The sequence below is a fragment of the Anolis sagrei genome, chromosome 2 (genome assembly GCF_037176765.1).
Source record: "Anolis sagrei isolate rAnoSag1 chromosome 2, rAnoSag1.mat, whole genome shotgun sequence".
In the NCBI taxonomy this organism is placed as follows: domain Eukaryota; kingdom Metazoa; phylum Chordata; class Lepidosauria; order Squamata; family Dactyloidae; genus Anolis; species Anolis sagrei.
The window spans coordinates 1,931,413-1,947,078 of NC_090022.1; the positions used below are offsets into that span (position 1 = coordinate 1,931,413).

Sequence of the window (15,666 nt, forward strand, 5' to 3'; positions counted from 1 at the left end):
ATTATAAAGACATATATTAAAATGCACAGACTAAAATATAAATATAATAATATTTATATTAATATAACACTATTAAAACACACAGAGTATAATATAAATGTAACAATATATTAATATAATATTATGAAGACACATATATTAACATACACAGAATAAATATGTAAATATAATGTATTAATAGAACACCCATATTAAATACACAGAGCAAAAGTATACACGTAATAAATATATTAATAGAATTATTAAAACACGAATATTAACATACACAGAATAAATATAATATATTAATAGAACACCCATATTAAACACACAGAGCAAAAGTATACATATAATGAATATATTAATAGAATATTATTAAGACATATATATTAACATACACAGAATAAATATATAAATATAATGTATTAATAGAACACCCATATTAAATACACAGAGCAAAAGTATACACGTAATAAATATATTAATAGAATTATTAAAACATGAATATTAACATACACAGAATAAATATAATACTATATTAATAGAACACCCATATTAAATATACAGAGCAAAATATACATATAATAAATGTTTTAATGCAATATTGTTAAGGCACATATATTAACATACACAGAATAAATATATAAATATAATAATATATTAATAGAACACCCATATTAAACATACAGAGCAAAAGTATACATATAATGATTATATTAATAGAATATTATTAAAACATGTATATTAACAAACACAGAATAAATATATAAATGTAAGAATATATTAATAGAACATCCATATTATATATACAGAGCAAAAGTATACATATAATAAATATATTAATAGAATAATATTAAGACACATATATTAACATACACAAAATAAATATATAAATGTAGTAATATATTATTAAAACACCCATATTAAATACACAGAGCAAAAGTATACAGGTAATAAATGTATTAATAGAATATTATTAAAACACATATATTAACATACACAGAATAAATATATAAATATAATACTATATTAATAAAACACCCATATTAAACACACAGACCAAAAGTATACATATAACAAATATATTAATATAATACTATTAAAACACGTATATTTTAATACAATGTATTGTCGAAGGCTTTCATGGCTGGAATCACTAGGTTCTTGTGGGTTTTTCGGGCTATAGAGCCATGTTCTAGAGGCATTTTCTCCTGACGTTTCGCCTGCATCTATGGCAAGCATCCTCAGAAGTAGTGAGGTCTGTTGGAATGAGGTCTGTTGGAATTAGGACAATGGGTTTATATATCTGTGGAATGGCTGGGGTGGGGCAATGAGCTCTTCCCTGCTGTAGTTAGGTGTGAATGTTTCAGCTGATCACCTTCATTAGCATTTGAAGGCCTGCCTGAGCCTGGGAAAATCTCTTGCTGGGAGGTGTTAATCTGTGCCTGGTTGTTTCCTCTCTGTTGAAACATTCAATGCAATCTATTAAAATATCTTCTTTTCATATATTGAAATGGATTGTAATAAATATACTGATATGATAGAGATCAAAGGTAGATTGCCTCCTCCAGGGCTTTCAAGTACACAGAGGTTAGTCTCGTTATCTCTCTATGGGCCGCTCTTCTACAGGTTTGCTATCTCTAAGCTCCGCCCTGGCTCTCTATCACCATGGCAACAGCGAAGCGCGGAAGCGCCTTCGAGGTGGAGAGGAAGCCGGGCACGCTCTCACCGGAAGTTGTCGAAGGCCGGGAGGGCGGGGCCTGTATATGGAGGCCTGCGCGCATGCTCGACTTCCTTTTCCGGCCTGGGCAGGAGCGAGGAGCGAGAGTGCAGCCATGGTGGGTCCGGGGGGAAGGCCTCATCCGGCGCCATCCTCCGCGGGGGAGAGGCCGGCCGGGGCCCGGGTGGGAGCGGGAGAGAGGGCGCCGCCGGGGGGCTCCGTAGGGGCGGGCCTCGAGGGCGGGGAGGCCGCGGAAGAAGGAGAAGGAGGGCCGCTTCGGAGGCCCCTGCGGGTTGGAGGCCCATCCAGTCGCTTCCAACTCTGTTATCCTTGTTGTCATTATTGTTATTGACGGCCATCTCTCGGGGGGGCTTTGATGGTGCTCTTCCTGCACAGCAGAATGGGGTTGGAGGAGGCGGCCCATCCAGTCTCGCCCAAGCCTTATCACCATATATTAAAATACACTCAGCAAAAGCATACATTTTCTATATAAACAAAAATGTAGTGACCAATGTATTGTCGAAGGCTTTCATGGCCGGAATCCCTGGGTTGTTGTAGGTTTTTTCGGGCATTCTAGAGGCATTCTCTCCTGACGTTTCGCCTGCATCTGTGGCAAGCATCCTCAGAGGTAGTGAGGTCTGTTGGAAATAGGACAATGGGTTTATGTATCTGAAATAATGTCCAGGGTGGGACAAAGGACTCTTGTCTGCTGGAGCTAGGTGGGAATGTTTCAACTGACGACCTTGATTAGCATTTGATGGCCTGACAGTGCCTGGAGCAATCTTTTGTTAAGAGGTGATTAGATGTCCTTAGAATCAAAGAGTTGGAAGAGACCTCCTGGGCCATCCAGTCCACCCCCATTCTGCCAAGAAGCAGGAATATTGCATTCAAAGCACCCCTGATAGATGGCCATCCAGCCTCTGTTTAAAAGCTTCCAAAGAAGGAGCCTCCACCACACTCCCTCCGGGGCAGAGAGTTCCACTGCTGAACAGCTCTCGCAGTCAGGAAGTCCTTCCTCATGATCAGAGGGAATCTCCTCTCTTGTAGTTTGAAGCCATTATGCCATTGCATCCTAGTCTCCAGGGAAGCAGAAAACAAGCTTGCTCCCTCCTCCTCCCTGTGGCTTCCTCTCACATATTTATACATGGCTATCATATCCCCTCTCAGCCTTCTCTTCTTCAGGCTAAACATGCCCAGCTCCCCAAGCCGCTCCTCATAGGGCTTGTTCTCCAGACCCTTGATCATTTTAGTCGCCCTCCTCTGGACACATTCCAGCTTGTCAATATCTCTCTTGAATTGTGGTGCCCAGAATTGGACACCATATTCCAGGTGTGGTCTGACCAAAGCAGAATAGAGGGGTAGTATTACTTCCTTAGATCTAGACACTAGGCTCCTCTTGATGCAGGCCAAAATCCCATTGGCTTTTTTTGCTGCCACATCACATTCCTGGCTCATGTTTACCTTCCTCCCCACGAGGACTCCAAGATCTTTTTCACACGTCCTGCTCTCGAGCCAGGCATTGTCCCCCATTCTATATCTTTGCATTTCGTTTTTCTTGCCAAAGTGGAGTATCTTGCATTTGTCACTGTTGATCCTTATTTGTTTCCTCTCTGCTGTTGTGCTGTTGTGATTTTATAGTTTTTTTTAATACTGGTAGCCAGATTTTGTTTTCATGGTTTCCTCCTTTCTGTTGAAATTGTGGATTTCAATGGCTTCTCTGTGTAGCCTAGCATGGTGGTGTTTCTGTGTTCTCCAATAATCTGCTGTGTCCAGACACGAATCAAGGAACAGGAAAGGCACTGCAGACTACTCCAACCAGAGAAGTCAGCCATAGCAGAGCACCTGAGGAACCAGCCTGGACACAGCAGATTATTATTTGAGAACACAGAAGTGCTGGCCCACTCTCACAACCACCATGTCAGACTACACAGAGAAGCCATTGACATTCACAAGCATGTGGACAATGTCAACAGAAAGGAGGAAAGGAGGAAAATGAACACAATCTGGCTACCAGTATTAAAAAACTTCAAAATTAGAACAGCACAACAACAGAGAGTAAACAAACAAGGACACCTAGTCACCTCTCAACAAAAGTTTGCTCTAGGTAGTCTAGCTATTATATGCTAATCAAGGTGGTCAGTTGAAACATTCAAACCTAGCTCCAGCAGACAAGAGTTCTTTGTCCCACCCCGGTCATTCCACAGATATATAAACCCCTTTTCCTAGTTCGAACAGACCTCACTACCTCTGAGGATGCTTGCCATAGATGCAGGCAAAACATCAGGAGGGAATGCCTCTAGAGCATGGCCATATAGCCCTAAAAAACCTACAACAACACAGCGATTCCAGCCATGAGAGCCTTCGACAATACATTAGAAAGCTATTTAAAATAATCCTGCAAAGAGGTCCCCATGAAGTGTTGCAGCAGCAACAAAGATCTGGAAGCTGGTCACACTCTCTCAGCCTCAGAAGAAAAGCAGTGGCAAATATCTGGGTGAGGGAATCCTTAGAAGAATAAACAGCAGAGTGGCCTGTGTTTGCTTGTGGGATTAAAATAACCCAAAACCACTGGACGAATGGACACCAAATTTGGACACAAGACACCTCTCAGGCTAACAAGTGACCATCACTCAGAAGAACACTGAATAACACAGCAGATAGGACTTCAAAAGCCAAATAATAATAAATACATTACAACGCATGTGCAAAGCCACATATATACACAAACACACATATACACAAATACGCACGCATATATACACACACAAAACACATATACACAAACACACATATTTATTTATCGTGTCAGGAGCAAAGCAAACAGTTGTATTGCATTTTTAAACAAACAAACAAAACACAAGCTTTGCAGACTTGGTATGCTATTAAATGTCCTTTGACCAGTCTCTGGCCCCTTGGAGTGCCTCTGGTGTTGCCGCAAGAAGGTCCTCCATGGTGCATGTGGCAGGGCTCAGGGTGCATTGCAGCAGGTGGTCAGTGGTTTGCTCCTCTCCACACTCGCATGTCGAGGATTCCACTTTGTGGCCCCATTTCTTAAGATTGGCTCTGCATCTCGTGGTGCATGAGCGCAGTCTGTTCAGTGCCTTCCAAGCTAGCATATTATGTACCTGGCTTTGCCCCGGTTTGCGTTTTCTTTTGCATCATACACCTTCTCCCATGCCCCTCAATTGCTTTCCTTCATACACTTTTTCTCTTTCTTTCCTTCCTCTCTTCTTTTGTATTGGCTTCTTTCTCTTTCCTTCCCTCATAGCTTTTACCCTTTCCTTTGCCTTCCTACATCAAACCTTTCCTTTCCTACATCCACTCTTTCAGCCTGGGAGCAAGGCACATAGATATGCATGAAAGGGAAGTCATGCTCCCCATGCTCTATTCTGCCTTGGTTAGACCACACCTGGAATATTGTGTCCAATTCTGGGCACCACAATTGAAGGGAGACATTGACAAGCTGGAATGTGTCCAGAGGAGGGCGACTAAAATGATCAAGAGTCTGGAGAACAAGCCCTATGAGGAGCGGCTTAAAGAGCTGGGCATGTTTAGCCTGAAGAAGAGAAGGCTGAGAGGAGACTTGACAGCCATGTATAAATATGTGAGAGGAAGACACAAAGAGGAGGGAGCAAGCTTGTTTTCTGCTTCCCTGGAGACTAGGACGCAATGGAACAATGGCTTCAAACTACAAGAGAGGAGATTCCATCTGAACATGAGGAAGAACTTCCTGACTGTGAGAGCCATTCAGCAGTGGAACTCTCTGCCCCGGAGTGTGGTGGAGGCTCCTTCTTTGGAGGTTTTTAAACAGGCTGGATAGCCATCTGTCAGGGGTGCTTTGAATGCAATATTCCTGCTTTTTGGCAGAATGGGGTTGGACTGGATGGCCAAAGAGGTCTCTTCCAACTCTAGGATTCTATGAAAGATCCCTTCCAAAATATAGCTCTTAATTAAATTCTTTACCTCCTATGGAGTGGATGCCTCTCCTATGACCTTCGGGGCTGTGTGTAGGCCTCATGGTGCAGATTCCATAGCTAAACTTACCCAAAATGGGTAGATTTTGTAGCAGAACCCCTTCAATGATGTTTACATTGGATCACAAAGGTTATGTGGGCCAGGTTTGGTCCAGAGCCATGTTGCCTTGTGTGTTTGCCTTGTGGGACAAACAGGTGAGTATACATGTTTTGACTTTCATTGAGGTAAATGTGGGTCAGAACGGGTGGCTGACCCGAGGGGAAGGCCCAAGCAAACGAGCCCAGCCATTGGGCAAAACGAAACAGGCCCTCTCTTCCATTCTGCTGAAATTGCAGTTCTTTTTCTACTTGCACATGTGGATTTTGGTCTGTTTGTGAAACCCCACTAGTGTTTGGCTCTGACTCCACCTGCGTCTGTCTCTCTTTCCACAGTCTCTCGTGATCCCAGAGAAGTTCCAGCACATTCTTCGTGTCCTCAACACCAACATTGATGGGCGGAGGAAGATCGCCTTTGCCATCACCGCCATTAAGGTCTGTGGGGAAATGCACTGGGGTGGCATGGGGGTGGGGGTCTTGCCCAAAGCAGCCACTTTGCCCCTCTTGCTGTGTCCTGGGGACAGGTCCAGGCCCCTTTCCTGGCTCCCCTCGCACCTCAGCCTTGTAGGAATGTCGCAGATATTGCTTGTTGTAAACCGCTATGAGTTGCCTTAGGGCTGAGAATGGCGGTATACAAATGAAGTAAATAAATAAATAATAAATCAGAAATAAGCAAGACAGTAGACTGGTCCCATAGGGTCTTCCCCTGTCCCTGATGGCTCCATATGCAATTCTCCTTGGCTTGTGGCTTCTTTAGTCCAGAAAAGGAGAAATGGCCTCCTGCCCAGAGTGTCCTTAACTGATTGCTGAGGATGACTCACCCCTTTGAGAGCCACGAAAGGACGTGGTGGTACCAACCCTTGGCATTTCACAAAGCAGCTTCCATTAAAACCTGGGGAAGAACTGACTGATGGCAAGAAATGCTCTAGATCAGGCCTGGGCAAACTTTGGCCCTCCCTCCAGGTGTTTTGGACTTCCACAATAACTCATCTAAGAGTGGGCAGGCTGTGGGAGTTGGAGTCCAAAACACCTGAAGGGAAGCTGAAGTTTGTTCAGGCCTGCTGTAGATTGTTCTGGGCATGATGGACAATATGAATCTCTTCATAGGGTTTCTTGGCTTTCAGACGTTTGGCCATTTTTGGTGGCTCTTCTCTGGATACCCTCCATCCTGTCTGTATCCGTGTCTTCATCCAGAGATGGACGCAGGGTTGTTACTCCAGGTGAAGCCTGTCCAAAGCAACATAGAGTAGGACTATGGCTTCCCTCAATCTGGACAGTAGATGTTGGGCCAGTGGGCTTATTAACAAAAGACCCTCCTCATAAATATATAGCAGAGTAACTTAGCGGCATCAGTGTGACCCAGCACCAGTAGACCAAAGTAGACCAGCACCAGTAGACCAAAGTGATAAAAAGAACAAAAATACACAGGCCCAGGTTATTGCTTCCATGGGAGGCTTTTCTTTGTAGCAAAATAATATGGTTTCCATGACACAAATAAAGTTCAACTTTCACATCGGAGCTTCGCACGAGACCTTCTCATACCGAGGTTTATCTCACATGCTGAGGCGTTCTCATACTGAGGCCTTTTTCCCACGGAGGCCTTCTCACACTGAGGGCTCTCTCAGACTTGACGGTTACTAAGCTACAGACATACCTGCTTACACAGAACTATAGCTTTTGCTGAGTCATTGCATCAATTTAACCCCTTCAGTGCTTGACTCACATTTTTGTAATTAAAAATACCTAGTTAATATTTAATATTTCTGACAGTAGACTCCTGTTAATGCATTCTAAAACCACACTGGCTTTTTGAGCATTGCATCATGTTGTCCCTTTCTCATTAACATTTTTCAAGCCAGGAGTCTGGATTTCATATTTTAGGAGAAACGGTCAGCAGGGTTTGTTTATTTATTATTTATTTCAGAGTTTTATATACTGACCTTCTCACCTCTTTTGAGGGACTCAGACTGGTTTCCAACCATAAAAACATATACAATCGGTAAAAACATCATAGTTCATATTACAATAACACATTAAAACAACAAATATATCCAAAACTATAGTGGTCAGTCGTCATACTAAAAAACAGTTTGTCATCGTGTCCATAGAGGGCTAGTCAGTTTCCACACAGTCCCCATTGAAAGATGCCCTTCCCCTCCAACTGGCTTCTGGACCTTAGTGCAGATGATACCATTCTGGCTGGACACTCTTTTGCTGTCTCCAAGTTTGAGGAAGGAACAATTTGTGCTGTTTTCCCCAAAGAGCTGTTCCCGCAGTGGCCAAAAGCTCATGTCTGGCCAGAAGTCCCTTTTGACTCTTTGTCATCATGCAGTGTGCCCTTCCCCCAGGACTTGTATTGTAGCTCTTTGGAGAAAGGCTTCCAGTCCATAAAGATGGACTGGAAGCCTTTCTCCAGAGAGAACTACAATTCCAGCCCATCATGTTTATGGACTGGAGTAAAGTGCAGTACAGTGAAAATCCACGGTATAGGGACACTATATTAATTTTAATATTTATACATTATTTTGGCATAATACATAAATATTAAAATTAGTATAGCATCCCTACTTGGCAAATTTTCTTACCCAGGGTTTCATACCTGCCTCTGGAGGAGCCACGTAGGCAGCAGCAGACCAGGGAGGCAGGCCTTCCCGCCGCGCCTCAGACCGCCACACTTCTGGGGTCCGCCAAAGCCAGGGACTCGAGCCTTCCCGGCCGCTCCTCAGGACCCCAGAAGTGCAGCGGCTTGAGGTGCGGTGCAGAAGGCCTGCCTTATGGCCTCTGTGGACACCGGAAATGCGGTGGCCAGGGAGGCAGGCCTTCTCACCGCGCCTCAGGCATTATTATTATTATTATTATTATTATTATTATTATTTACAGCTTTTATATTCTGCCCTTCTCACCCCGCAGGGGACTCAGGGCGGATTACAGTGTACACATATATGGCAAACATTCAATGCCAATTTTTGACATACAAACATATACAGACATACACAGAGGCTATTTAACTTTTTCTGGCCGCCGGGGAGCTGTCGCTTTCATCCTCCATCTGCAACACTGATTAAGCACTTCCGCATTTCCGCAAGCTTTCCCGCTGGAATGCTTTTCTGGAGTCTTCTTTATGGCATCCTAAATCAGTTAATTTAGCCTCCCAACACTTTAAGGTGGTACCTAATTTTCCTACTTGACAGATGCAACTGTCTTTCAGGTTCCACTCCAACCCAGGCTGGCTTCGAACTCATGACCTTTTTGGTCAGAGTGATCTTTAATGCAGCTGACACTCAGCCAGCTGCGCCACAATCCTGGTGCACAATCCCATTTCCGCGGTCAGCCAAGGCCTGGGTGGCAGGCCTTCGCAGCTGCGCCGCGGGACCCCAGAAGTGCGGTGCGGTGCGGAAAGCCTGGCCTCCATGGAACCCCGAAGTGCAGCGGCCAGGGAGGAAGGTCTTCCCACTACACCTCAGGCCATCGCATTTCCGGAGTCCTCCCAGGACTTGGCAGACACCGGAAGTGCGGCAGCCTGAGGTGTGGCAGGAAGGCCGGCCTCCCTGGGCCAGGAGATGGAGATTAATATTTTCATAAACCCGCGAAACAGCGAGTCAGCGTAAGGCAAACCGCGAAGTAGCGGGGGAACACTGTATAATCTGACATGATGCCACAAGAATATGAATGTGTATTATTGTTGTATTAAACTGTTTATTTTATTATGCTTATCAATGCATTTGGATTGTTGTTTACATGATTTTAATATGTTGTAAGCCACTTTGTGTCCCATGAAGGAGAAAAGCGGGATATAAGTATTTTTATTTATTTATTTATTATTTCGAGCATTTCTACCCCACCCTTCTTAACCCCCAGGGGGGGGGGGGGCTCAGGGCGGCTTACAACCGGCACATATTCGATGCCTACAATTCAACATAGTAAAATATATAACAACAATAATTATAAATAATTAAAATATGCAATTAATACAATAACAACTAATAGAAAAAGAGAAGCCAGTCTGGTGGCCATTGTTTCGCCGAGTTCTGTAATTAGTGATTCCATTCGGCTTATCATAACCCGTTTCCAAAGCTCTAGTCCTCATTGTCCTTGTCAGTTTGCCAGGTTACCCAAAGGCCTGGTCCCATATCCATGTTTTCAATTTCCTTCTGAAAGAGAGGAGGGATGACGATGATCTAATTTCCCCAGGGAGTGAATTCCACAGGTAGGGGGCCACCACCGAGAAGGCCCTGTCCCTCATCCCCACCAGCCTCACTTGTGATAGAGTTAGGGCTGAGAGCAGGGCCTCTCTAGGAGATCTTAAATTCCTAGGCGGGGTGTAGAAGGAGATACATTCGGACAGGTATGCTGGGCCAGAGCCGTATATGGTTATTATTATTATTAGTGAGGTCAGGAGTCTTGTTCTCCAAAACTCTTGTCAGTCTGAATTCGGAAGTCCCAGAGTAGTTTGAGGTGTTCATTTTCTGTAACTTTTTCAGGCTTGTGATCCTATTATTATTATTATTATTATTATTATTATTATTATTTGCTGCAAACGGAATGTATTTCCTCTGCAAAGGGCCCCAATTCCCTCCTTAATGCCCCCTTTCCTCCGCAGGGAGTAGGCCGGCGCTATGCCCACGTGGTGCTGAGGAAGGCCGACATCGACCTGACCAAGAGGGCCGGCGAACTCACAGAGGATGAGGTGAGGAAGGAAGGGGAAGGAGTGCGCCTGGTTTTCAGGGGTGGCGAACCCTCTTTACCTGCTTTTGATGGGACACTTGCCCTCCTTGTTGTTTTGTTGTCTTTCCAGCCTGATTCAGGAAGGCTTTTGAAACAGAAATCTTTGAACTGGAAGGTGTTACGTTGGTTTTGTGAAATGTTTTTTCACACTTTAAAAATATTTAATAATGTAATAGAGAGAGTGATAAGTGCTGCCATAATAGAATCATAGAATCCTAGAGTTGGAAGAGACCTCCTGGGCCATCCAGTCCAACCCCATTCTGCCAAGAAGCAGGAATATTGCATTCAAATCACCCCTGACAGATGGCCATCCAGCCTCTCCTTAAAAGCTTCCAAAGAAGGAGCCAATAATATCCTCCACAAATGTTTAACCTGGTAAAAGTGGGTGGATAACTGTATAACTCCAAGCAGCTAAAAGAATATGGCGTATACATGCTTTTAAAAAAAGCAAAACAACTTTAAATGCAGTGACATAAGAAACAAAACACAGGAAATGAATATTACATCTTTTTAAAAAGGCCCAGCATTCCTCCTTGCTTCTCCCTTAGGCCAAAAATCCTCAGGGCAGGAGCTCTCGTAAAAGGCTGCGTCACTTCCCTCATTCCTGTTCTTTGCCAGGGAAACGTAGGAAGAGAAACCTTGAGCTTTCCAATACGAACCTGTGAACAACTGCTTGATTTCCTGCTTTGGAAATGTCATTAAAGTATAATTACCAGTAGGAAAAGGAAGCACTTGGCTTTTAAATATGTGCCTGTAAATAACCTCTTGTTTTGCTGCTTTGCAACCATGAAGGAAATACACTTTTACATTTCAACAGAAAGGAGGAAACCATGAGTATGAACAAAATCTGGCTACTAGTATTAAAAACCTCTGAAATCAGGACATAAAATAAATAAAAATCAGGACATGAAATAAATAAAAAATACTCAAAAAACGGGAATTCCAGACAGGAAACAATCAGGGCCAGCTAATCACCTCCCAACAAAGGATTCCCCCAGACAGGAAGCAGACAGGCTTTGAAGCTGCAAGGCTATTCAGTGCTAATCTTGGAGAAAGAACTCCAAGAGACAAGAGTACTTTCTCCCACCCTGGACATCCTTCCACAGGGATATAAACCCCATTTTCCTAGTTTCCAACAGACCTTACAAACTTCTGAAGATGCCTGCCATAGATGTGGGCAAAACGTCAGAAGAAAATGCTTCTGGAATATGGCCAGACAGCCTGGAAAATTCACAGCAACCCAATATACTTCTAGCCTGGGCATGGGCCTGCCAGCTGTTAGGAACTGTGGGAGGGCTGAAGTTTTCCCATGCCTGCTCTAGCTGTTTATGGGGAGCAGTTGGAGTGCTAGTGTGATGCTTCCGCTTCCTCGAGGGAATGTGAGCTCGTTGGTATGCGCCGGCACAGGAACCATGCAGTCTTCCTCCTCTGCTGTGCGTGAAGGTCAGAGTGCTTGGATGCCAGGTCTCCTTTGCCTGTGCTGTGCTCTGATGCGGGCCGTTCTGGGTCTTGACCAAGGGGTGCTAATGGGTTGCTCTCCCCTCTCTCTCTTTCTGTGCCTCCAAACAGGTGGAGCGTGTGATCACCATCATGCAGAACCCCCGGCAGTACAAGATCCCCGACTGGTTCCTCAACAGGCAGAAGGACGTCAAGGACGGGAAGTACAGCCAGGTGGGCACCGCGAAAGAAGGGCCATCCAGCCCCGGCCCCTTTGGCCAGGGAGGAAGGCACAATAATACATGTGCATATCTATCTGGGTGTCTTTCTATTTCTCATATGTGGAGAGTCTTTGGTTAAGAAGCCCACTCACCCAGCAAGGACCCCCTAAAAACAATCCAATCTGACCCACTTCTGCCAGACAGGAGGCCTTGGATGAGTGGGTGGATATTTATTTATTTATTTACAACATTTCTGTGTCGCCCTCCTCACCCCAAAGGGGACTCAGAGCAGCTTGCAAGATATATATAAATACAATATATTACATTATTAGCATAGTACAATATCACCATTAAATATTACTATTATATTATACCATTATGTTGTAATATTATTGGTAATATTACATGTGATATAAATATACAATTATATATTATTATTAGTAGTAGTAGTAGTATATTGCATTACATTATATAAATAAGATGCAATGTTCATTTGTGGGATTAACATAACTCAAAAACCACTGGATGGATTGACACCAAATTTGGACATATTACACCTATCAGGCCAATGAGTGACCATCACTCATAAAAACACTGAAAAACACAGCAGAAGGGACTTAAAAAGCCAAAAACCAGAAATTACATTACAACGCATGTGCAAACCACATATATACACAAACACACATATATACACATATACACAAACATACACACACTCATATACACACACACAAAACACATATACACAGACTGGGCCACAGCAATGTGTGGCAGGGGATGGCTAGTAATATTTATTATTTATTTGCTTTATTTCTATACCACATTTTTCAGCCCGATTAGGCGACTCAATGCTATGTAAAATATATGTATGCTAAATATATTTGCTAAATATATGTATATACAATATATTACGTTAGCATAGCACAAAATCAGGATTAAATATTGCTGCATTGTGCTATACCATTATATTTAATATTATTAGTAATATTTCACGTAATATAAATATCTAATTATAATATCATTATTAGTATTATATTGCATTGCATTATAATATAAATATTATATGTATATACAATATATTAGCATAGTACAATATCAGTACTAAATAGTACTATATTGTGCTATATCATTATATTGTAATATTGGTAATATTACATGTAATATAAATATATAATTATAATATTATTATTAGTATTATATTGCATTACATTATAATATAAATATTATATGTATATACAATATATTATATTAGCATAGTACAATATCAGTACTAAATATGACTATATTGTGCTATACCATTATATTGTAATATTATTAGTAATATTACATGTAATATAAATATAGAATTATCATATATTATTATTGCATTACATTACAATATAAATATATGTATATACAATATATTATGTTAGCATAGTACAATATTGGTACTAAATATTACTATATTGTGCTATACCATTATATTGTAACATTATTAGTAATATTTCATGTAATATAAATATATAACTATAATATTATTATTAGTTTTACATTATAATATTACATTATAGCATTACATTATAATATTATAATTATTATTATATATATATATACAATATATTATATTAGCATAGTACAATATCAGTACTAAATATTGCTATATTATTAGTATTATATTGCATTAAATTATATTATAAATATATGTATATACACTATATTATATTAGCATAGTACAATATCAGTACTAAATATGACTATTGTACTTTATCATTATATTGCAATATTATTAGTAATATTTCATGTAATATAAATATAGAATTATAATATTGTTAGTATTATATTGCATTACATTATAATATTATAAATATTATATGTATATACAATATATTATGTTAGCGTAGTACAATATCAGTACTAAATATTACTATATTGTGCTATACCATTATATTGTAATATTATTGGTAATATTACGTGTAATATAAATATAGAATTATAATATTATTGTTAGTATTATATTGCATTACATTATAATATAAATATTATGTGTATATACAGTATATCATATTAGCATAGTACAATATCAGTATTAAATATGACTATTGTGCTATACCATTATATTGTAATATTATTGGAAATATTACATGTAATATAAATATAGAATTATAATATTATTGTTAGTATTATATTGCATTACATTATAATATAAATATTATGTGTATATACAATATATCATATTAGCATAGTACAGTATCAGTATTAAATATGACTATATTGTGCTATACCATTATATTGTAATATTATTAGTAATATTACATGTAACATAAATATAGAATTATCATATTAGCATAGTACAGTATCAGTATTAATATGACTATATTGTGCTATACCATTATATTTAATATTATTAGTAATATTACATGTAATATAAATATTATATGTATATACAATATATTATGTTAGCATAGTACAATATCAGTACTAAATATTATTATATTGTGCTATACCATTATATTGTAATATTATTAGTAATATTTCATGTAATATAAATATATTATTATAATATCATATTATTATTAGTATAATATTGCATTACATTATATTATAAATATTATATGTATATACAATATATTATATTAGCATAGTACAATATCAGTACTAAATATGACTATTGTGCTATACCATTATATTGTAATATTAGTAATATTTCATGTAATATAAATATATAATTATATTATTAGTATTATATAATATTATATTATTAGAATAGCACAGGAGACAAGGTGGAACTGTCTTCTGGCCCCCTCTCTCTTCATTCTGCCCCAGTTGGTGTTGTGGGGAGAGGTCCCCAACTGATGACATATGCAGATAGATAGATAGATAGATAGATAGATAGATAGATAGATAGATAGAAAGGTAGGTAGGTAGGTAGGTAGGTAGGTAGGTAGGTGGGTAGATAGATAGATAGATAGATAGATAGATAGATAGATAGATATCCACTCTCCAAGGAAGAAAAAAGACTCCGCTGGACTCCCATCTTTCTCTCCTCCTGCCCTTTGGGCCCATAGCTCCATTGTGTCCCAATCTCCAGAGCAGCAGAATACAGGCCCTGTCCCTCCATCCGCAATAGGGTGCCCTTTCCATCATTTTTCACCCCTGGCCCTTCTCTTCCTGCCGCAGGTCTTGGCCAACGGGCTGGACAACAAACTCCGTGAGGACCTGGAGCGCCTGAAGAAGATCCGGGCCCACCGAGGCCTGCGCCACTTCTGGGGGTGAGTCCCACGCAGCACAAAAGCCCGCTGGGAGTGGTGGGAGTTGAAGCCCAAAACACCTGGAGGAAGGACCAAAGTTTTCCCCCTTTAACGCTCTCCATCCGCTGACCTTTCTTCCTTCCTTCCTTCTTTCTGCAGCCTCCGTGTCCGAGGGCAGCACACCAAGACCACCGGCCGCAGGGGCCGGACCGTGGGTGTCTCCAAGAAGAAGTAGGAGGGGCCCCTTTCTGTGCACAGTAAAGACAATAAAAGTGAACCCTTTCCAA

The 15,666-nt window shown here is 40.8% G+C and overlaps 1 protein-coding gene across 1 annotated transcript; it reads left to right on the forward strand.

The window, feature by feature from the left end:
* The first annotated feature begins 1,613 nt into the window (after nt 1-1,613).
* RPS18 (ribosomal protein S18) lies at nt 1,614-15,666 on the forward strand. Its single transcript, XM_060760759.2, has 6 exons — nt 1,614-1,817; nt 6,106-6,204; nt 10,370-10,456; nt 12,064-12,165; nt 15,309-15,400; nt 15,539-15,666. The coding sequence occupies exons 1-6, from the start codon at nt 1,746-1,748 to the stop codon at nt 15,612-15,614; spliced, it is 528 nt and encodes a 175-aa protein (XP_060616742.2). The 5' UTR covers nt 1,614-1,745; the 3' UTR covers nt 15,615-15,666.

What these genes read in the sequence shown, in the direction of transcription:
- RPS18 (XM_060760759.2), top strand. Translation starts at nt 1,746, where the DNA reads ATGGAGGCCTGCGCGCATGCTCGACTTCCTTTTCCGGCCTGGGCAGGA. An exon ending in AGGACGGGAAGTACAGCCAG is followed by an intron (nt 12,166 to 15,308) that starts GTGGGCACCGCG and finishes TTCCTGCCGCAG; the next exon opens with GTCTTGGCCAACGGGCTGGA. An exon ending in GGCCTGCGCCACTTCTGGGG is followed by an intron (nt 15,401 to 15,538) that starts GTGAGTCCCACG and finishes TTCTTTCTGCAG; the next exon opens with CCTCCGTGTCCGAGGGCAGC.